The sequence below is a fragment of the Oryzias latipes genome, chromosome 18 (genome assembly GCF_053564925.1).
Source record: "Oryzias latipes strain Hd-rR chromosome 18, Olatipes_Hd-rR_3.1".
NCBI lineage: Eukaryota > Metazoa > Chordata > Actinopteri > Beloniformes > Adrianichthyidae > Oryzias > Oryzias latipes.
Window position 1 is genome coordinate 34,278,352 of NC_136254.1, and position 22,470 is coordinate 34,300,821.

Consider the following 22,470-nt stretch of genomic DNA (forward strand, 5'->3'; position numbering starts at 1 on the left):
TTGTCTGACTGAAAGACTCCAAAAATTCCACAGCGCAGTGAACTAAATGTGCAACAAACATAAATGACATCTTATTTTCTGTGTTTATCTCAGCTTAACTTTACATGGAGTTTTACAAACGGAATAAAAACAAAGATGCTTCTTCAAACTTCTTAAACCCCAGCATCCTGATCAACAGCAGGACTTTACTGCCCCCAAGTGGTAACATTTTATAAACATTCACAGAAGATACTTGGCTAAAGATGTAGTCTAAGAACATGAGGAAAAACACAGTAGAAATATGATAGTTCCAGTGTAAACAAAAATATTTTTAAAAAAAAGACAATACGATATCAAACCCACCACCGAAAAAATCTATGCTCAAAGAAAAATCTGTGGTGTAAAATTAGGTTTTAGGAACGTTGACTTGTTTTATGCATCATTGTGTAGAGAGGTGGTCTTTATTAATTATTGCAGAGCTCGTCTTGAACAACTGAAAATCATGTGTGACGATTCGGAAGATTTCAATTTGAGAGTTTTCTACACAGTTGGACGGCAGCTCACTAACCAGAAACGGAGCTTCAGAGAGCTTCAAAAGCTTCAGAGATTTCCACAGCTTTAAACTGAAATGACATTTAGATCTTTAACGGACTGGAGGGTTAAGATCCTTTAGGAGAAGCTTCTGTGTCTGTGATGCTACGTTCACACCAGGCCCATAAATGCAGGTTTCACTTCCAATAAAAAGTCGATGTAAACACGTGTATATGTGGATTTTAGACTTCTGCTTTAAAAACTCTGAAGCTACATTCACATCGGCTGCGTCATCTCGTGTTCAAGCAGCCACTTTCACTGAAAAGTATCTGTAAACGCTTGTCAACTTGAATTTTGGGCTTCCCACTTTCATGTTATCAACCCCGGCCACCAATAAAACCAGACTGGATCCACTGGGAAGGCAGAACTGCTTTGTTAAAGCTTTGGACTGTGACAGACGGGCTTCTCATTCTGCAGGAGCCTTACAGAAATTCTCATCTCCTGTCTGGTTCTTCTCTTTGTTAGGGAAAAGCCAGAACCCTGACAGACTGTCCAGTGTGCACCATGAGCTAAAACTGCATTCAAGAATACCAGTTTAATTTGTTCTCAAACACAGCACACATGCCTGCTGTGTACGTAGCTTCAGGACTGCAATGAGACTCAGCACAGACTCAGCCAGGAGCCTGACCTCAGCTCAAAGCCGGGATAAAGAGCTTCGGTGAACGTGGTGTTGAAGGTGTAGATGTGCATCGGTGAATCCGACACTCTGAAGAAAGACAGAGAGCCGGCAGCGTAGTCCACATAAACCGCTGCTCTGTGAGACTCTGCAGAGGAAGAGGAGGATGAAGAGAAGGTGATTAAGGTCTCCCTGTTGTCATGGCGGATGCAGTAACTGTCCCAGTCATAACAGATCAGGCACCAGGACTGGCGGTTCTGTCCAAACCGGCAGTTGTTCTTGTCTTCTCCCCTCCCGATGCCTCTGTAACTCACGGCCACCTCCACTCTTCCTCTCCATTCCACCTCCCAGTAGCAGCGCCCGCTCAGTTCCTCTCTGCACAGAAGCTGATTGGACCACCGATCGTCAAATCTGTCCGGGTGGTCGGGATATGGCTGAACGTCCATCACGAATGTCACCGCTTTTCTGTCCTCAGAGACTTTGAGTCTTCTGCTGGCCGTGTTCGTGTCGATGGTGAGAGGACAGTAATCTGACGAAGAGAAAAGAAAATCTATCAGCTGTTCATTTGGGACACCAACCAAGCCACGCCTGAGATCGATATAGCTGACATCTGGTTTGTTCTAGCTAAAATGAGTCTGGATTGATGCGAAGTACGGACATCAAAATGCAAGCAACAGTAGAACCAATCGCCTGGGCTGTGGCTTTAATCATTGACTGCATCTGAGAAGTGGACCGGGTGAGTGTGATGACGAAATCTATCAAACATTTTCAACGTTGGACGTGGAGGCCAGAAGGCTCCACTTACTTTTATTGAGGCATGTGATTGGTCAGTTTATAACATGAATAACTTGAATACAGAAAAAAAACAACATCATGAAAAAATGAGAATTATCAAGGAGATATTAAAAAAGGTGTCAGGTCCAGAATGCTTCTTCTGACTAATAAAATGACTGAGTAACAGCTGTTTATTTCTCTATCGAAGTCTATGGAATTTTGGCTTCTTGGATCCAGTGGGTACATCCTGTTTGGAACACCAAGGGGAAGGGCCACTCAGTTCAGTTCTCATATACAATCAATGGACCACCCATGAGAACTGGACTGAGCTCTTAACCTAAGCGGAAAGCTGAAATGAATGGATGACTGCTTTCTACTGTCAGCACGGATCACCCTCAGGGATGAGGAGCTCTAAGAGGAATGACTTACATTTTCCTTTTCCTGGTTTCAACCACTGATCGCCTGCTGGTCCTACCCTGGAGGACAGAAGGGGAAAGTTAGACAGCGGGTGTCAGCTCGTCCTGCACTGAAGGGTGTCTCGATCTGAACCTGTTTCCTTATCATGGTGAGGGTCAGTGGCATAACACTCTTAACTATGATTGACTCAATAGTTAATTTCCACTTGTTAGAGACATTTAGAAAAATCAAGCATAGAAAAATAAAATAATAGTCATAGTCAATAAAAGTCATTTTCACACATGTGGGTGTGTCAGCTGGAGCTCAGGGGGTGGAATCTATCCAGTTCTAGTTACAGGGTTTCAGGTTTCCTTTATCAACAAGTTAATCTGGATGGAATAAACCAGCACCAACTTATTTTCTACGTCGTTGTTGTGTTTCATGACAACATATTTTGTGCTTACTGGTTTGTGTATGCATGTACGTATGTGTTTGTAATGTGATTACTTAGTGTAACCATCAAAGCAGGAAACCTTACAACCTCTTCCTGAACCCATGGCTGGCAGCACTGAGCACAAGAACCTACAACACCAGAACCCCAAAGTCACCAATCCAGTCACCAACCCAGCTGTACGGCCCCAAATCAAAGAATCAGGAGACAAAGAAACCCCCATCCGGACAGAAAAATGCCAACCTCCATTTCTTGGAGGTCTGACCCAAAACCTGGATGTTCAAAACCCAACCCCTGCTTTTGAACACAGCTTGACCCTTGCCCTGACCCAAAGAATACCACAATGCAGTGCACCTCCTGGATCGGACCTCACCACTGGTAATCTCACCAATTTGGACAATCCTAGATGACTGAGGCAGAGGGTAAGTCTGCCTATCCAGTAGCAACAGGGCAGATGGAAAAGTTAAGATCTTCTCAGATCAACTCCTGCATAAGCCAAGAATCCACAAATCAGAGCAGTTTAATTGTTTTCATTCATTTATGTCAGAGTTTGGTTATGAAGTTTAAGTACATTGAGATTCCCATGATCTATTTTTCCTGAGAATTGTGTCAGAAGTTGTGTGTAGCTGTACCAAACCCTACCTGAGCGTGTCCAGTCTCCAGTGTGAATTCTCCTTTGCATTTGACAGCTCCACCGCTGCCCCTCCTGGATGGTTGTAGCTTAGGTTCAGCGTTCTCAGATGGGATGGATTGGATCTCAAAGCTGAAGCTAAAGCGGCGCATCCCACCTCAGTGATCAGACACCCAGAGAGGCTGCAGACACACAACAAATACAGCATCACCAGTGGGCTCAATAACTTGTCAGGAGCTGAGAAACTCTTTGGTGGCCTGACCTGAGAGTCTCCAGTTTACAATGAGGACTCTGCAGTCCATCAGACAGAACTTTTACTCCTGAATCCTGAAGGTCATTGTTGCTCATATCTAAGTCCCTGAGGTTTGAAGACCGGGAGCTGAGAACCAATGACAGAGCTTCACAACTTCTCATTGACAGGTTGCAGTTACTCAATCTGAGAAAAAACCAATAATAAATTAGTCAACACTTTAAAGCATATTTTAAGTCAACGATGAATACTTACAGTGCTATTTTTGAGGCTTCAACCACTGGCAGCAGCTTCAGAAGAGCATCCTCTGAAGTAGGGTACTTCTTCAGGTCAAACACCTCCAGATCGTCTGATAACATCAAGATGAAGACCAGAGCCGACCACTGACCAGGAGACAGGTGATCTCTGGAGAGACATCCTGACCTCAGGTAGGTTTGGATCTCCTCCACTAAAGAACGATCATTTAGCTCGTTCAGACAATGGAACAGGTTGATGCTCTTTTCTGCAGGCTGGCCCTTCCTGATCTTCATCTTGATGTACTCGCATGTTTCTTCGCTAACCCGTGTGGTACTTTCCACCAGTGTCACCAGTCCTTGTAGGAGATGCTGATTGGGTTCCAGAGAAAGTCCCAGGAGGAAGCGGAGGAACAAGTCCAGGTGTCCGTTTGGACTCTGTAAGGCCTTGTCGACAGCACATTGGTAGAATTGTTTGGATCTGCTTTGAGTCAGTTTCCTGTCACCAGAGTTTGCTTGTTGCTCTTCCATTAGATTGTCTCCAGATGTGACGAAGGTCATATGAACATGGAGAGCAGCCAGAAATTCTTGAACACTCAGGTGGACAAAGCAGAAGACCCTTTCCTGGCACAGCCCCTTCTCCTCTCTGAAGATCAGCGTGAAGACTCCTGAGTATGTGGAAGCTTCCTCTGCGTTGATGTCACAGTCCTTCAGGTCGGACTCGTAGAAGATCATGTTGCCTTTCTGCAGCTGCTCAAAGGCCAGTTTCCCCAAAGACTTAATCATCTGCTCACTCTCTCCAGTGGTTGAATCGCTCTCATCTCCTTCCCCATACTTGAGCTTCTTGACTTTGGCTTGAACCACCAGGAAATGGATGTACATCTCAGTCAGACTTTGGGGTAGTTCTCCTCCTTCTCTGGTATTCAGCTCGTTCTCCAGAACTGTAGCAGTGATCCAGCAGAAGACTGGGATGTGGCACATGATGTGGAGGCTTCTGGATGTCTTGATGTGGGAAATGATGGTGTTGGCCTGCTCTTCATCTTTGAATCTCTTCCTGAAGAACTCCTCCTTCTGCTGGTTATTGAACCCTTGGATTTCCGTCACCATGTCAACACACTCAGCAGGGATTTGCTTGGCTGCTCCAGGTCGTGTGGTGATCCAGAGGCGAGCAGAGGGAAGCAGGTCCCCCCTGATCAGGTTTGTCAGGAGCTCTCCCACTGAGGCAGGCGTGGTGATGTCCGACAAGGTTCTAGTGTTCCTGAAGTCCATCGGAAGCCGACTCTCGTCCAGACCGTCCAGAATGAACAGGACTTTAAGGCCTTCAAAGTTGCAGATTTCTGCGTCTTTGGTTTCAATAAAGAAATGATGAATGAGTTCCACTAAGCTGAACTTCTCCTTCAGCACGTTCAGCTCTCTGAAAGTAAATGAAAATGTGAAGAGGATGTCTTGGTGGGCTTTGTCCTCGGCCCAGTCCAGAATGAACTTCTGTGTTAAGACTGTTTTCCCGATCCCAGCCACTCCCTTTGTCATCACACTCCTGACAGGATTTTCTCCTTCCAGTCCAGGTTTAAAGAGGTCCTGTTGTCTCATGGTTGCTTCAGCCATGACCACCTTCCTCAAAGCTGCTTCAATCTGCCCGACCTCATGCGTCTCACTGGCCTCTGGAGGCCCTCCCTCCGTCATGTGGAGCTCGGTGTAGATCTCGTTTAGAGGAGCAGGCCTTCCTTCTTTGGTGATTCCCTTGAATATGCCCTGGAGTTTCACTTTCATCTTACCCTGAAGGCGTACTCGACAAACTGTCGCAAACGAACAAAGATGAAAACACGAAGAAATGTTCATTTGTACCAAAACACAAGAATTTGAATATTTAGAGATGTTTTACTTCTTAGACGATTGTCCAAGTCCTGATCTGTTGGGAATTGGACTCTGTGCTTCAGAGCAGGCTCTGTGGAACTTCCCTGCTCTTCATCATCTCTCTCTAGAACCTGGTCATCTTCTCCTCGCTGAGTGGCGTGTAGATCAAGGAGACAACTGTGAAGAATAACAATAAAAATGTCCTTGATGTACCTCTATGGACTGAGAGGTCAGTTGAGTTTGACGCCACTGTCCTCATTAATTCTACCTAAAATATTTTTAAATGAATCTTATCGAACACAAAGAAAGTCTTTAACCCTTTTGTTCTTTAAACTACAGAAACTCTTCAACCGTTTATGTAAATAACGTAATTCCAGCGGATTCTGACGTGTAGAAAAGCTTCACTTCAGATTCTGTTGTAGAGAAAAAGACATTACTAAAGTAAAGTGTTAGCAATAAAAGTCCTGGCTGGGTGGCTCGGTTGGTAAGGTAAGCGGCTACCATGCAGGAATCCAGGGTTCAATTCCCGGAGAGGAATAAACAATGGTACTGAGTCAAGTACCATTTCAATGGCGAGCAATAAACATCACCCAGTGAGGGTCCTTAGGCAAGGTCCTTAGTGCTACTGCCTCCCGAGCATAGTTCAGCTGCAGCTCACCGCTCCCTCAGGGGATGGGTCAAATGCGGAGACAAATTTCCCCATTGTGGGATCAATTAAATACCAATTATTATTTTCTCCGCGTCAGAATTAGCCGATTGACATTGATCACGTTAGCGGACAAATCCTTACAGTACGTCAAAACCCATAAGGTGTCGCCTGCGACGTATCCGGTAAAGTAAAGAATTAAGGAGGATAGTCAATGATAATATTTCCAAGTGAACTTAAAAGAAAACATTACATTATTCAAAGTCCAGTGATGTTTTGATCAAAAGTATACACACTTTTGGAGTTTCTCCCTTCTGCCAAGTATGATTTCCAAACTGTAAATTATCTGCTCAACAGTTAGTGTGTCTGTGCCTTTGAGAACAGTCAGCCACTAAAAGCCGTACTTCATCAACCTCAGCCCCACATATAAATGCAGACTGGCAATGCCAAAGGTGGTATCAGAATTCCCTCACTACTCCCCCGGTTAGCGCTCTATACCGGCCCTTTGCCATTTTTTCAGGGTGTTTGAATCCACAATTCCAAAATCCAGCTTGCTGGAAATTTCCCAGAAGTCTTTTCCCAGTGTGCATCAGTACTTGGAAGAAGATAGACCACCGTGCATTGCGTTAGAAAAAATCTATTCATTGAAAGAAATGTATGTAAATTTAATTTTTTATTAATCCTCCAAATTTTTCCTTATTTGAACCCATTAAATTCATAAAATGTTCCTAATTGTTTGCTTTTTCCTTTGGCGAATGGGTGACATCATATTTGGGGTTTAAAAGAAAAAAGTGTTGAGCAAGTGTCTGAATTGTGTTAAAATCCAGGACACTGGATATTCCTACACTATATAGTGTTTTTGGGGCTATGGTCCCAGACCATGTTTTAAAACCAAGTCACCTCTCTGGAGAAGAAGTTCCACCCTTGTTGAACTGAATGATGACATCCTTTGACATGTCGCTCCTGGAAGAGTCAAATTGGGGTCCAGATCCAGATTCCAGTTCGGATCCAGGTTCATGCCTTTAAACAGTGAATATAAGCAGATGTGAGGTCTGACCAAGGACAGTTGAGGACGGTTGTGTCCAAATTCCCTCACCACTCCCCCGGTTACTGCTCTATATCGGCCCTTTGCCATTTTTTCAGGGTGTTTGAATCTACAATTCCAAAATCCAGCTTGCTGGAAATTTCCCAGAAGTCTTTTCCCAGTGTGCATCAGTACTTGGAGAAACATAGACCACATTGCATTGCATCAGATAAAAATCTATCCTTTGAAAGAAATGTATGTAAATTAATTTTTTAAATCCTCCAATTTTTCCTTATTTGAATACAGTAGATTCATAAAATGTTCCTAATTGTTTGCTTTTTCCTTAGGCGAATGGGTGACATCATATTTGGGTTTAAAAGAAAAAAGTGGTGAGCAAGTGTCTGAATTGTGTTAAAATCCAGGACACTGGATATTCCTACACTATATAGTGTTTTTGGGGCTATGGTCCCAGACCATGTTTTTAAACCAAATCACCTCTCTGGAGAAAAAGCTCCACCCTTGTTGAACTGAATGATGACGTCCTTTGACATGTCGCTCCTGGAAGAGTCAAATTGGGGTCCAGATCCAGATTCCAGTTCGGATCCAGGTTCATCCCTTTAAACAGTGGATATAAGCAGATGTGAGCGCTGAGGTCTGACCAAGGACAGTTGAAGACGACCTTCTCACCTCTGTGCTTTGGTCTGGATCCCATCAGTAGATCTGGAGTGAGGGAGGCCTTCCTCTCTGCTCTCACAGTGCTCCATGCTGGATTCACTTCCAGATCATCTGACACCAGCTTCAGGAAAAAGAAAGTACTCTACCAGCAGTTTTGACATTCCTCCAGAAGATGGAGCTGCAGCCCAACACACGCCGCATGCACAGACCAGTTATATTTGCAAAAAGCAAACTGAAAGTTAATGCTTAACGCCTGAACATTTGTGTTTCATTCATTCTTTTTGTTTGTCATTAAAGGAAAGTGTTCCCAAACAGGTTTTAAATGAAATATGTGAAGGCGTATCTTGTTGAGCATCAATGTTTATGTGACTTTGCAGCCAAACAAAGTTCCATTAAATCTAAAAGTTCCATTAAAACACTTTTAAACGTGGAAACACTGGTTTTCCACATTTTGCTGCCAATTTTGTTGGATATTTTCTACTGTAAAAATATTTCATATTTTATTTTGAAAATTCTCACAGGAACAACAAACGACTTCTTGTGTTGCAACGTGTTCCTCCAGAAAATGCGTTCCAGAAAGAGAAAAACACGAGTCAAACGTGTAAAAACCAGCAGAACATGGAAACGTGTTGTTTCCAGGAAACTGACGGTTTTCTCGGTTTGTCTTTTAGAAAAGTCAAACTGCACTGAGAGTTTAAGGTCTCAACCACAAAGATACAAGTTACTGAGGTTAAAGGTCATGAGTGGAAAAAAGGCAAACTTACAGATCTGAACGGGATTGCAGAAGTGAAAAAGATAGAGAGCAGAGAACTCTACACGACCTCTGACCGGCTGAGGCGCCACTTCCTGTTTGAAGCAGACTTCCTCCTCTAACAGCTCAGGTAGGAGGAGCAGCACAAACAAGTCATCAACTAAACACGTTTTTTTCAGGCCCCGCATTCCATAACTGGAAGTAACAAATGCTGCAGTTCCTCCAAAGACCTCTGGAGGCAGCTTTCCATAGGGAGCTAAAAAGTCCAGACTACACCTAAGTAAATCCAGGGTTCTGAAGTTTTCTTTGTGTTTATTTATGATTTATGAAGACTCCTGGAAGAATTACCCATCAACTATATGCTCGTCCCTAGGTTTTAGGGTAAAATATATCTGTCTTTGAAGACAACCTACATGTCTGATAAAGTTGTTTCAGGTAGAATAAAGCAGACGATGCTACAGGGTTGGATGCTGAACTTCTACCAGGTGTGATGCTAATAAAGTCCACCTGTACGGGGGTTGACCCATACGGGTGCTGCGTGTTTTTGGGTTGTCCGGGTCGGTGCAGGGTTGTAGAGAGGAAGTGCAACACTTCAACAATGTTGAGGCATTATAGAGCTCGGCATGGCGATGAAGAATTGGCAGATTCTCCAGGTATCTTGAAATTCTCCCAGAAATTCTCAAAAATATGTCACTACCCACAAGAGGCTTTGTGTGAATCCGAAACATTAAAAATGACAGTTCTTTAACAAGCCTGAGACCAAATATTTCCTTCTGCCTTTTAGTTCCTAACAGGCAAAGCAGTAGAGGAGGCCGCGGTGAAGATGACCATAGACTGTCAGCCACTCATCACTGATGAAAATGATGAAGCTTGATGCACCGTCACACGTTCACCGCCTTAGAGCAAAGACACTACACAAACATTTGTTCCTCAATACAAATGCATGAAGGCAGCCATTTTTAATCTGTTTCTGTGTGACTGAACGCTGACGTTAAAAACTTACATGCACTGAACTGTCAGGACTTCTGTCTCCCTTTCCGGCCACCAGAGGGAGCCATTTTCGGCATAATGACGCGGTTTGCGTCTGCACTTCATTTCCCATCAGCCACCGCTCACTCACCTTCGACCACAGCTGTTCTGCATTTTGTAATCTCAGCTGGTGTATTTATTAAAGTCTTGTTTAGGGCTCGCTGCCGTTCTGAGCATTTCTACTCTGCTGTTTTCAGCGTTTATTTATGGCCTTTGTCCGTCTTGACTTTGCTCGTCTCGCCTATGCCTAGTTTTGTTTGCAGGTCAAACTATTCAGCTCCGTTTTCATGTGAACAGCACTAACGGGCTCCTTGAGCAGTATTTATGATTTAGGGGTTTTGAAAATGAGAAATCACCTATTTCCCACTTACTTCACTTACTTTCTTCACTACGACCTGTCGTCCACATCATGCTGGCAGAAAAACATTTTTCCTCAATAAAAAAAATAAAATAGCCCTCATTAAAGGTCTGTAAAATTCCTATGCCTGCCATGAGAATATTATTTTATACATTAGAAAACTTTGCTTTAAGACAATAAAACTGCTGATCAACAAATCTTTAGAAAACATATTTCAGATTGGTTTTCTAGATTTTTCATTTGTTATATTACCAAAGAAAATGAGGAAGTTAAACTTCTGACCTCGTCTCTGATTCTGTACTTTACTGAAGTCTTTTACTCAGAAAATCTTCCCTTCATCTTTCTATTCCCTTCATTTTTCTATTTGCTGAGGTTCATCTTTCCAAACATTTGGATGTGCATCGAATTTATTTTTCAGCCAAATACTTTACTTCAAAGCTGAATATTGTCCTGTTTAAAAAGTTAACTCTCATATTGCTGAGTCGTTTGTGACATTTCTGAAGAAAGCGAGACACACCCATACCTTTGTTTGTGTTTTTTCTTATCACCAAGGAAGTAAAGCAACTATTCACTCTGTAGACACTTTTTGGGTTAGAGCTCATCAGCAGCCAACATGAGAGGACAATTTTCTGTCTCCTGACTATCTGGAGCTATCATGAAGGCCACAGTTTCTGTCTCATTCTGGATTTCACTGCTGCTTCTGTCTTTCTGCTGCCGGCCTGCTGAAGGTAGAAGACTCATCCAGTCTCTGTGACCCTCTCTAGACTTCCAGCTTGTCTAATGACTGTGTGTTCATGCTTTCTTGGTGTTTAAACTGTTTCCTTGAGGTTGAAATAATCCTCATGGTTTAGAGTTCAATCTTGACGAAATCTTAAATCCGAACCAATTAGTATGTTTTTCTTAACTGAAAGTATATTTCAATAAGTAACGATTTGTCCGTCCCTGTGTTCTGGTCTGTAACATCAGTCATTATTCTAATATAATATCAGAATCAAAAACACATCAGGCTAGTTTATAAGCAGTTCTAGGTTGTTCCAATGACGCAAAATGGTTTGTTTTAATTTTGAAAAAAATTGATTGAAGGATTCTTTAAATCATTTTTTCTAACAGAGCGTGTAGTCCACGTGCATAGATCTTTTTTAAACTGAGACATCCTAAACATATACTTCAGAAAACCCTTTTAGATTAGTATTACATCTGAACCAGACCATATAAACATCCAGCAACTTGCTGCTTTACGCTGCTTCATGGCATTCATGGCAATCACCCTCCTATCCCTTGTTTCTAACATTGCTCTCTCTTTTTCCCTCCTTCTCTTTTCTGATTCCAACAAAAAACTGTTACAAATTTCAGTAAAATAATAAAGTTTGGCCCCGATTACAAAAGGGGTTTATTCAAATATATATCTTTGTCAGAAGATTCAGAACCCCTGTTGTAACACTAAAATCTGTCCAACACAAGAGGCCTTCAGCTCTCATGTGTTTGTTCAACTGTTGGACAGGAAAAGTAAAAAAAAAAAAAAAAAAGATCTTATCAGCTGTTGGTTAAAACACTTTACAAGTTTGACTTTTTTTCCTGGGCTTTCGATCTTTAAAACTTTCGGTTTGGCTTGATAGAAATCTCAAATCCAAACCAGTTAGTAAGTTTTTCTTAACTGAAAGTGTATCATTATTCTATTGTATTTACAGAATCCTATTGGTTAGAAATGTTCCTAATCTGTCCCCAAAATGTGATGTTTGGTTGGAATTTAAAGAATCCTCTTGAAGTTAGAATAGTCAGAAAATCAATAATTTCATGTTTGTCTTTATATGAAATAAAAACTAATCATTCTTTTATTTTATTTTTTTTACTTTTTTTTTCAAATTGTGCAACTCATAGAAACCAACAATCCAAAACAGATGGCACAAATCACTGATCAAACATAGATCATCAATACTATTATTGTATTATCATAACAGCAACAACTAGAATTCCCAACTAAGCAACCTTTAGTTTAAACATTCAGATCCCTGTACTCCACCACTGATGACAAAAAAATAACCTGTTTTCACATGAAGAGACTTTATAAAGAGATTTTTTTCCATGACATAAACTTGTTTGAGTTTACTTTTCCAGACGATTCTCATTGGACATTGAAGTGCGTCTTCATACCTTATCTCATCCAATTTTGCTCTGGTTTTAGCAAGTTGATCAAGTATCTCATGTTTGTCATGTTGTTTCTGTTCTTTTAATTTATAGCTACAGTTGTTTCTTAGCTCTTTCTTTCTTAAGCTTGAACTTATATATTTTTTTCTCTTGTTGTAGCTTTTCCTGCATTCCATAAAGAAGAAGGTGAGACCATTCCATTCATATTGAGAGAAAAATAGTCAAATAGAGCTGGTCTGATTTCCTCTTTTGTTTCAATGTTAGCCAACAAGGAGACATTGAGTCTACCTTTTCGTATTTACTTCTGTTGCATTGCCCCTTATCATTGTAACTGGACTGTGATTGGATATTCCCTTAACCAGTGAACCAAGAATATCTCTTTTGGAAATTATGAAATAATCTAATGTTGAGTAGCTTCCATGTTCTATGACATAAAAGTAAAATCTTTCTCATGTGGGTGGAGATGAAGCCATGTATCTACTAGACCCAATGATTCCATCATACTTGCAAAACTTTTCGACATCCTTGTTTGAGGATATAAAGACTTTGGCATCAATCAAGTCTGTTGTTCAATACAAAGTTTAAATCCCCACCCATAATAAAAATATCTCTTGCATTGTCTGCTAGAGGCAAAAGACATTCAAAATGTAACTAGCTGTTGACTGATCGTTATGTCCATCACTGCTGACAGTTCCATGTCAGCCCTTCCTGAACCGTTTGTTGGTGTCTGACACTCTTAGTTACGTGTCTTCTTTTTCCAGGTGAAAACCGCCTCATTGGCTCCGATAATCCAATCATCGTCGCTCCCGGACAAGATGTTATCTTGCCGTGCCGCCTGGAGTTGGAGATGGACCTGCTACATAAAACCATTGAGTGGTCCAAAGAGGGAAGTAAGACAGAGCCAGCCAGGAGGCGGAGCTGGAAAACCTACGTTTTCCTCTACAGGAGAGGAATACAAATTTCTGCCATGATGATGCAGTTGTACATTCAGAGGACGTCACTGTTTGATGAAAGGCTGAGACATGGAGACGTGTCGCTCAAGATCATGAATGTGACGCTCGACGACAGCGGGACCTACGATTGCTTCCTACCCGAAAGAGGTCAAAGGGCCAAAGTTCAGCTGGTTGTCAGTAAGTTTGGAATGCAGTTCTCCTCAGTGTCAGTCTCAATACACCCAAGTGGACCCTGGTCCAGGACTGGAACCGCTCTTGGACCCTGCTTTCGAGGCGGTGTCAGTTTGTTTCCAATTGGACTGAGCTAAAGTTTGGTCTAAGATTCCTGAATACGGAACGGAACAACTGAATCAAATGGCCACCGTAGCCGATGTAAACAGAGCAGGAACGCAGCAACCGATGAGCCATGGACAAATGTGAAGCAACGATTGTCGTGTTTTCAAACTGAAAAAAAAAGGATCCAACTGCTTACTTGTTCTAACAAGTTCTAAAGAAGGAGGGATTTGTAAGGTGGTCAATGCATTTGGGGTAGGAGCAAGCTGCTGCACCAGGCTCTGATTGGCCAGTGAGAGGATCTGGCTAGTGGCCTGGATTTTCACAGCTGAAAACGCTTTTTACATGCTTTTCTGTGTCTCGTTACGCAGCATACGCAGCTGTGACATCGTTTTATAATCTACCTTGTGCTTCCTTAACAGAATTCTCTTAAACACAAACCATAACGCCACGATGATGAGACACAGCAACTCATTGTAATGTGGTCAGATGAATGCAGACTCATTAACTTTCCACATTGCTTCTCACTGTTTTCCCAACAATCTATATGTCACACTTATCAGCATACCTTAATAACCGACATCTCCTCATCCCGGCAGTTGCTAGCATCCTTTGAATTAAAGCACACACATCTCCTTGCCTGTGACCGCCTTGCAGCCCGCTTCCAAAGTACCAAAGTAATAAGTAAAAAGTTTTGTTTCCAATGTTCAAAACTGGTAATCGAAAGATAAAGTTATAATACGTTAACTGTACCGATAAGCAGTAGTAATCTTAGGTATGATTTAGGTATGGGCGGTTGCCTGGGGCGCCAATTCACAGGGGGCGCTGTATGTCCAATGGACATTTCATGCCTCTAACATCAGTGTCGAAGTTTTATATCACGTTGAAATTAATTGAGGTGTTCTTTGCGTGGTTTATTGGTACTTCTTCCGTGGTTTTAACATGGTTCCTTTGGGATACATCTGTGAAAATTTTACGTCAAGACCACAACTTTTCTCATTATTCCCTCGTATATTCACATATGACCAGTTGTCATCTGTGCAACATGTGCAGATTTTAAATAGAGGCTGCAACACAACCTTAAGCTGATGACCAAGTTCTGGATAAGCAGATGGACGATGGATGGATGGTTAGCCGACATATACAGTACTCAGTGTAGTCTTTATTGGTAACGGCGGGGTACAGCCTGGACACATCGTCAGTACATCACACATGAAAACCACACACACACTCAAGGAGCAATGAGGAATTGCCAATCCAACTGCCCTCCGTACAATGTTTGTTCATTAATTACTGTTTATTTTTTAATCCTTCTTACCTTAAACTGCAGCATATAAACAGTACTCAGCCAACCATCAAACATTGTCATGTAGTTTTTTGTAAACTGGACAACTTTCTGTGTTTTAGGCCCAGATATTCCAACCTCAACAACAAAGATGCAGCTGTATTTCAACAGCCCCACAAGCTTTTACAGATGGGACGGGGACTCTCAGAGAAGTAAGCAGCAGATTGGTGTCTTTATGGTCACAATTAAGACTTTTTTCCTAACTTGAGTTTTTGTTTTATTTTACATCAGATGGACAAACCAGTGTGTTTGTATGTGTTTTCCTTGGATTCTCCTTAGTTTTATTGCTTTGTTTCATCATACGACGGTAAAACAGCAAGACTTAAAGATAAATTAATTATTTTTTATCTTATTTTTTGAAAATCTGTTCCTTTTTTCCAGATATTTGAATAACTGGGCGCCATCCAAACCCAAGTAAACCAGTTTTGATGGTTTTCCGATCCTTTTGCTTCTTAAAAAATGAAAGACAGCATCAGAAGCGCTAGAGTGCCGGAATGACCGCAGGAGCGGCAGAATGACTGTGGGAGCGGCAAACTGACTGCAGAACCACCGGATTGACCGCAGGAGTGGCAGAATGACTGTGGGAGCAGTGGGTTGACCCTGTGAGCGGCCTATTAGTGGTCAGGAGGTGCTCTGCTCCTAATGTGGACCACCCTCTTCTTCATCGTGGATTCAGTTCTGCTCTGACTTCATGAAGCCTTCCTTCACCCTGGATGTTGAAAGCTTTTCATTCCATTCTGTGTGTCCGTGGGAATGGCTGGAAAGTTATGGCATCGATGTACATATTAAATGATGATCGACAGTATAAGTATTTTACTTAACAGAATATTTAGAATTAGACTTAAACCTTTTTCTATTTCACATTCATTAAACTTCTATACTACAGTTTACTTTTTGTTATTTTTTATCTCTTGTGCATAAAAAAAATTAATTTATACAGTTTTCAGTTGAGTTCCAGCAGAGTTTCAGTTAACCTTTAGTTGAGTTATGTATTGCTCGGTTGTCAAAATCACGTCTTTCCTGCATGACAGCAGCCCTGAACTATTCAAAACTTGACACAGATAAAACTTGACGCCTCTTGAAGCAGCGTTTTAGCCTGAAGGAAAGTTCCAGAAAGACCTGAAACTTCACTCTGGTGCTCCGTTTTTCCCCCTTTGGTCCAACTTCCTGTTGTAATGTTTACGTTTATTAGGTTTCTTTTCTATCTCTGTCTCCACGTTTCTGCTTTAAAAACATTTTCAAACTCTGACTTAATGACTTCAGCAGTTATGATTTAGAGATGGTAGTTTTGGACTATTAGTGTTTAGTTTTCACTCCCTCTTTTAGCTGTGGGTTGACCCCCTGAGCGGCCTATTAGCAAACTCGTTTAGGTATTGTTAGGATTATGGGATGGGTTAAGAACCATAAAAAATATTACAATTATTTGACTTCGTCTAATATATGAACCAGTTTTCTTATGGAGAAACAATGACAATAAAAGTGTTGTTTTTGATGTTTTTAACATGTTCTTGTAGCATTTTTCTGATGGAGGACATGAATTAGCCTAAATTTCCATTTTTAAATGTATCTTTTTATCCAAATTATTGTAAATCAAGATCAGAGGAACAAAAAAAATTGTATTTGTGACGTGGAAACACTTTGGCTGGGGCCATAAGCTACCTGCTCCGTTTCATTCTGATCATCCACTGTCAGACAAACAGATCCATGAACGTCTTTGTTTTCCTGGTCTGAGCTGAAATCTGGTTCTAAACTGGAATGTGGATAGCTCTGATATTGATCACCTTTTTTGTTAGGTTGGGGTTGTGAGGGACCGTAAGCTAGCAGGAGAGAGTAACAGAGACTGTCTGGCCCACAACTCAGAGGTAAGTTAGAGAGACAAAGGAAACATCTTTCTGGTTGATGTAACAGCCGAGGACGCTAAAAGGACTGACCAGCAGGGACCAAATCTTCATGTTTGTGTTTGCTGTTAATTAAATGATCGCCTCCTTATGGCCACAAATTTGTAGAGAATGAATTTAACCAATTTGGGGTGAATCAAATCAACCCATGTTTTCATTATTTTTTAACCAGTGGTTCGTTGATAACCAGCTTCCACCACACTGCTCATTTAGACAGAATAATGGTTAGAAGAGTCTGAGATGCTTTTGGGCTGCAGAGCAAACAGAAAACAAGAATAAACCACCCCCCAGTGTCTTCAAACTGGGTTATCGTGTCTAAAAGGTGGAAACTTGCTTTCGTTGTTTGTTCTTGTGGTTTTCATACAGGAAGAAAGACCTGAGATGGACCAGATTCTCCCATTAAAGAGAAAAAACTCTCAGATTTAACACAGATTTAATAAACTTTGATCGTCTTTAAAAGCTCCTCAGTTTTTAGTGAGAAATGTTGGAGCTCCAACTGTTCTGAAAAACGACTGGAGTCATGGAGGACACCACAAAGGGATGGGGGGGATGGGGGGGGACGGGGGTCACTTCCTGTGTTCAGTCAAAGTGCTGCGGTTTTAAAAGTCAAGAGGACAGAACGCCATCAGAATGGCCATCACGTCGCTGTGCATCACGCTTGGTGAGTTTAAGATGGTTTTGTACTGTTTTCTGAAGACAAACTCTAAAGATTTACTTTATTTTATTTATTTGAATGGGAAACAACTTGATCTTTTTAAAAACCTTTATGAGGAAAGGCTCGATCGAAACCACGGTAACCATTTATGACGCTAAAATCTGCCTCACTGATGGAATTTGGTGTTGAGTTTTTCACAAAAAGGCAAAAGTTCTTCATCTAAACGTGGAGCTGCAGGAACGCAGCGGAACTTTTCAAAAAAAGAACTTTAGAAAGGTTTGATCATAGGTAAAGAACGTGATCTTTCAACTTAGTGACTCCCTCTTACCTGGGGAGGGAAGCTATGCAGAGACAGCCAACCAGGAGGTGTTAGAAGTGAGGAGGAGGAGGAGGGTACTTCAGGCCAAAGAAGGAATCCTCAACAGGTTTTACTGGAAAAAAAAGAAGCTAAAAATACTTCTGAACTCTCCTAAAGTCCTTCCTAAACCTGTTGGGTTTGCATTTCTAAAAGTTTTCCTCTACAGTCCAAACAGGAGCTCAGAGCTTCTCTGAGACCAGCAGCTTCTTTTCTGTTGCTTTGAAGAAACATGACACCGATCACATGTCCGGACTCAGAGCCCAGCAGCCGTCTCCTGTCAGACCCAAGAACCAGAGGAAGGAGGCTGATCTGGCTGACAAGACAAGATCATTAGCTGGAAGCGGAAAATCGTCAAGATTTCAGAATTATAGCACCTTTCCCAAAAACCTTTTAGCATGAATCCACGGTTTAATGTGCCAGAAGAGCTTAAAACAGGTCAATCATTTGTAGCCCTCTTAGCTCCAGTGTTTACATTCCTTAGATCACCATAACCTTTCAACCCTTAATGTGGAGTAAAATGGTTTATTCTGTAGCTCAGAAAAGCAGCTTTGAAAAATCAGTCATGTGTTGCTACTTTTCTCTGCGAATCATCTGGTTGACGTTGATCACGTACAGAGTTATAGTATGTCAGAGAGCACAGTAGGCTACTGGATACTGTTGGGGGAAGGCGGGTACACCCTGGGCAGGTCGCCAGTCTGTTGCTAGGCCCACTGGGGTTGGAGGCATCTAGGGCATCAACCTTGTGAGCACGTACTTGGACAGGCGTCCAGCCGCAGATTAGCTGCACGGCAAAAGAGTGGCGACCATAAAAGGAGTGTGTTTGACTGAAATGGGGAGGGGGGTGAGATGTGAACTCCCGGTGGCATCAACTGATGTCTGTTGTTGTCTGCAGGCAGGTCCTCTTGAATAAAAGAGGGCGGGGCCTTCCAAATTACAAGAACTAAAAAAAAAAAAAAAAAATTATAAATCACGGATTTGTTGGGAGGAAAGCTACAGACTTCCACTAAAACTTAACTGCAGCATCCTCCAGAAACGAAATACACGAGAGAAATCTGATGAACGCAAACCAACGATAGAAATATGTTAACGTGTTTGAGTTCTCACAAAGGAACCACGCTCCACCGGGACGAATCAGCAATGACCTTATATACATGGCTGAATCTTGGGGCTTTCATCTAGTATCTTTTGTGTTCACACTGATGTAAAACCACGAAGTGCATCAGCCAAACGTTTATGTATTACATAAAATTTCAGCTCTGGGGCTCAGATTTCAGCCTGTAAACCAGAAATCTCCTATGGGGAAGAGATGAAAGACATTAGATTACCTTATCGACACGGTCACCTTGGCTTTAGTCACATGCACCTGTACGGTTGACCTGCACCGGTGTGGTGCGTGTGGTTAGATCAAAAGCTTGGCTGTTGATCAACCTGATTTGGTTGAAGGAGGCTCTGGATTGGCCTTATGTTTGCTTAAATTGCATAAAAAGCATATATGGATTGATTTTATCCTGTTTGCTTTGCACCGATACTGTTGTTGCTCCATCTGTCTATCTGTCGTCCTGCAGCCGTGCTGAGCATCAGACCGAACCGGTCTCAGTTCTTCCAGTACGACAGCTTCGCCGTCAGCTGCACAGCGGACTCCAGCGGCTGGACCGTGAAGAGGAACACGTCTGTCCACGTGGATCAGGAGTGCCACAGGTCTGGGGGGGTTCCCGGCGAGTCCTTGTGCGTCATCGAGATGGCGTACCCATCAGACACTGGGGTGTACTGGTGTGAAAATGAGCGAGGGCGGAGCAGCAACGCCGTCAGCATCTCTGTGACCTGTAAGACAAGCAGCACGTTTTCTACCAGAAACTTGAGCCGTGGGGTTAAGTGTGTTTCACAGATGCAGGTGTGATCCTGGAGAGCCCTCCTCATCCTCTGACGGACGGAGACAACGTGACACTCAGCTGCTTCTACAAGACTGAAACCCGACGCACAGCGACCTCAGACTTCACCGCAAACTTTTACAAGAACGGCGTTCTCCTGGGGTCAGGAGCGGCCGGGAGGATGATTCTCACCGCAGTCTCCAGGTCTGATGAAGGTCTCTACAGGTGTGAGCACCCTGACGGAGAAGAATCCGAGGAGAGCTGGCTGACAGTGAGAGGTACACCTCTGACCTTCGTGGCTCATCTTTTCTGTCTGAACGGTGTCAGGTGTGTGAATTCAAACCACAACAAAGGGAAAGGACAGAAGTTCTCTGATCATCTGTCATCCTCAGTGTTGCCAGATAGAGTCACGGCTTTCCAGCCCAAAGGTCATCCGAAAACCACCCAGAGGTTAATCACTAAGCCTGAAAGTGTAAAGAAACGACACCTTTGCTCAAGCGTTTGACATAGACCAGTGTCAATCATCAGTAGTTTGCTACATCAGAGAAATTCCAATGATTTGGTAAAGCTAAAGGTTTATGCTTTTCAGCCACAGTCAGGTCATTAAGGTAATTCAACCCGGAAGTCTGCAATCCCCCCTTTGTTTCAGCAGAGGACGGGCAGCTTAAAGCACAAAGTACATCATTATTTTAAATAGAATGGATATACACTAATGTGTTTATATTTGATAGTAAAGGAGAAAAAGGACAAACCAAAGTCCCAACGATGGAAATGTTTGTCATTTGATTTGACTTTTCAGCACTTTTCACTCAAATAAATCTGCTGCAGCAGACAGGATGTGTATTTTATTTTGACAGGAACTTGGATGTGCTGCTGCCAAAAGTAAAAAGAAAAGAGGCCCTCAGTTCTCATCTCCTTGCCCAGCTGTTGGACAGGACAAGTTAAAAAAAAGGACATTTTTCTCAAAGAAAATGAAACAAAAACTTTATAAACAATGTGTCTAACAAACATAAAGTGTATTTTTAAGTCTACTGCTTTCACGGCCCCAGACAGACAGCTGGAACATTTTATGAGCTAAAGGCCCACAAAGCTAAATTAGAGTCAGACGGTCGGGGGTCATTAACAGGCAAAAGGAGAGACAGGGGCACCAAAACACGGGCGATATTCGGGGCAGGCAAAGAATCAGAATCAGGACACAGAAGATCAGGTCCAGCTATAACGCTCAGTAAAGAAGACAGAGTGACACAAACACTGCTTCACTCAGTGCAGAGCTTAAGTTTGCTGTGGTTGATGAATGAACGAGAGTCAGGTGTGCTGCATCCAGGAAGTGTGTGCTGGGGATGCTGGGAGTTGTAGTGTGTCAGAACTCCTGCAGACAGTTCCCCCGGTGACCAGAGGGGGAGACAGAGCTCAGCCTTCTGTCAACTGCCACAGTTTCCGTTACTCCATTAGCAATTAGTCCAGTCCTATTGTTCTTAGCCTAATCTATCTAGTCCACTTAGTTTTGTTTTTATTCTAGTAAAAAAGAAAAGAAATGACTGGACAAGATAAAACTAGTATAATTGCTAGTTTGAGGGACAAAGGAAATTGTAGATGTATACTTTAAATAAAAATACACTTTATTTTAATACCGTAAGTTTACAATCATTTTGATAAATGATTGGTTAAACTGTACTTCAATAAAGAACTTAAAAAAAAAAACCTCCAAACTGAGACCAAACTTGCCCAAAGCACATTCTGCCCATAAAGTCTGAATGTAATCGGCCCAACGAGGCATTTCTGCTAAATCCTTGTAGTTTTCTTTATTTGAAGACAAAAAAACATGACAAAAGAGACATATTCTAATACTTTACAACTTTTGGTTGAATAATTATAATAAAATTTGCTTATTTTGTTTGTCAGAAAAATTTTGAAAAATAAATTAATTTAGCTAAAAAAAATAAACAAAATAAAAATCATAAATAAACAAACTGCTCCTTTTACCGACTTTCTTTTATAAAAATAAAAATAGCCAACAAATAAAAATCCTTTAGTCTGTAATTTTACAATAAATTCCAGAATGACTTCATCGTTTACATTGTATATGTGACACGTTTAATTATCAAAGTGATTATAATATTTCATCAACTTAAAGACAGAAAAACAAGTTTCAGTTGAAGCTGAACTTAAAGACGGTGAGTTTTCACACAAACGCCAGCTTGAAAAATGAAAATGTTATTTTTTTTTGGTAACGTTTCCAGCAAAACTGTACTTTCAAACCAAAACAGATGTTTTTCTTTCATTTTTTATGTTCTGTGTTCTCCAGACAGAGCTCAGTGTGGAGCTGCAGCTCCTCCTCTCATGTCCAGGACCAAACTGCTCATCAGTTCTCTGCTCTTCATCTTCTACAATGTCTTCCTCATCCTCTTCTTCCTCAAATACAGACTGTGGACTCGAGGTATGAAAAAAAAAATGCTTGTCTCTGCTTGTCCTCCTCCCCCGGCTGATGGTGTGGTCCAGAGAAAGAGGAGCAGGTAAAAAGCTCCAGCTGATCCTCTGCTTTGTCTCCTTGTGACCTGCAGAGGTCAGCCTCGGACTGACAGAACGTTAACAGAACCCAAACCAGCAAATGTTCTGGTGGTGATGATCCAGAGGGTGGAGGACCGCCATCCTCACCATCCAACCCAAAAGAACTTCTCTTATCGTTAAGAAATGTTTGTTAAAATTGAAGGAAGACA

At 41.9% G+C, this 22,470-nt stretch overlaps 3 protein-coding genes across 6 annotated transcripts; 2 read left to right on the forward strand and 1 right to left on the reverse strand.

Annotated features, from left to right (window-relative positions):
* Positions 1 to 46: 46 nt before the first annotated feature.
* On the reverse strand, positions 47 to 18,093 carry LOC101164928 (protein NLRC3). 2 transcript variants are annotated; one of them, XM_020711450.2, is made up of 10 exons: positions 8,885 to 9,025; positions 8,133 to 8,241; positions 7,941 to 8,060; positions 7,322 to 7,441; positions 5,804 to 5,952; positions 3,944 to 5,717; positions 3,701 to 3,874; positions 3,450 to 3,620; positions 2,390 to 2,436; positions 47 to 1,715 (listed from the first exon to the last, which is right to left on the reverse strand). In XM_020711450.2, exons 2-10 carry the CDS (start codon positions 8,207 to 8,209, stop codon positions 1,171 to 1,173), a joined length of 3,177 nt encoding a protein of 1,058 aa, XP_020567109.1. In that variant the 5' UTR covers positions 8,210 to 8,241; positions 8,885 to 9,025; the 3' UTR covers positions 47 to 1,170. The 2 variants fall into 2 exon arrangements, with proteins under 2 accessions (XP_020567109.1, XP_078791989.1); XM_078935863.1 differs by lacking the exons at positions 7,322 to 7,441; positions 8,885 to 9,025 and adding an exon at positions 17,856 to 18,093.
* LOC101174866 (selection and upkeep of intraepithelial T-cells protein 4) lies at positions 10,860 to 16,376 on the forward strand. Of its 2 annotated transcripts, XM_023965976.2 has the most exons (6): positions 10,860 to 10,986; positions 12,563 to 12,589; positions 13,165 to 13,533; positions 15,037 to 15,126; positions 15,206 to 15,281; positions 15,356 to 16,376. In XM_023965976.2, the coding sequence occupies exons 1-6, from the start codon at positions 10,914 to 10,916 to the stop codon at positions 15,390 to 15,392; spliced, it is 672 nt and encodes a 223-aa protein (XP_023821744.1). In that variant the 5' UTR covers positions 10,860 to 10,913; the 3' UTR covers positions 15,393 to 16,376. The 2 variants fall into 2 exon arrangements, with proteins under 2 accessions (XP_023821744.1, XP_078791995.1); XM_078935869.1 differs by lacking the exon at positions 12,563 to 12,589.
* On the forward strand, positions 17,419 to 22,437 carry LOC105356317 (Fc receptor-like protein 5). 2 transcript variants are annotated; one of them, XM_011487198.4, is made up of 5 exons: positions 17,419 to 17,533; positions 19,451 to 19,708; positions 19,771 to 20,031; positions 22,059 to 22,190; positions 22,315 to 22,437. In XM_011487198.4, the coding sequence occupies exons 1-5, from the start codon at positions 17,503 to 17,505 to the stop codon at positions 22,341 to 22,343; spliced, it is 711 nt and encodes a 236-aa protein (XP_011485500.1). In that variant the 5' UTR covers positions 17,419 to 17,502; the 3' UTR covers positions 22,344 to 22,437. The 2 variants fall into 2 exon arrangements, with proteins under 2 accessions (XP_011485500.1, XP_078791993.1); XM_078935867.1 differs by lacking the exon at positions 22,315 to 22,437 and having other exon boundaries at positions 22,059 to 22,270.
* The last annotated feature ends 33 nt before the right edge of the window (positions 22,438 to 22,470 follow it).

Bases quoted from the DNA above. Each gene is read 5' to 3' on its own strand.
- LOC101164928 (XM_020711450.2), bottom strand. From the start codon at position 8,209: ATGGAGCACTGTGAGAGCAGAGAGGAAGGCCTCCCTCACTCCAGATCT. The intron at 8,061-8,132 runs GTGAGAAGGTCG...CACTGTTTAAAG, and splicing joins ATCCAGACCAAAGCACAGAG to GGATGAACCTGGATCCGAAC. The intron at 3,621-3,700 runs GTCAGGCCACCA...GTGTGTCTGCAG, and splicing joins TGTAAACTGGAGACTCTCAG to CCTCTCTGGGTGTCTGATCA.
- LOC101174866 (XM_023965976.2), top strand. From the start codon at position 10,914: ATGAAGGCCACAGTTTCTGTCTCATTCTGGATTTCACTGCTGCTTCTG. The intron at 15,127-15,205 runs GTAAGCAGCAGA...ATTTTACATCAG, and splicing joins GGACGGGGACTCTCAGAGAA to ATGGACAAACCAGTGTGTTT. The intron at 15,282-15,355 runs GTAAAACAGCAA...CCTTTTTTCCAG, and splicing joins CTTTGTTTCATCATACGACG to ATATTTGAATAACTGGGCGC.
- LOC105356317 (XM_078935867.1), top strand. From the start codon at position 17,503: ATGGCCATCACGTCGCTGTGCATCACGCTTG. The intron at 19,709-19,770 runs GTAAGACAAGCA...TGTGTTTCACAG, and splicing joins CGTCAGCATCTCTGTGACCT to ATGCAGGTGTGATCCTGGAG. The intron at 20,032-22,058 runs GTACACCTCTGA...TGTGTTCTCCAG, and splicing joins GAGCTGGCTGACAGTGAGAG to ACAGAGCTCAGTGTGGAGCT.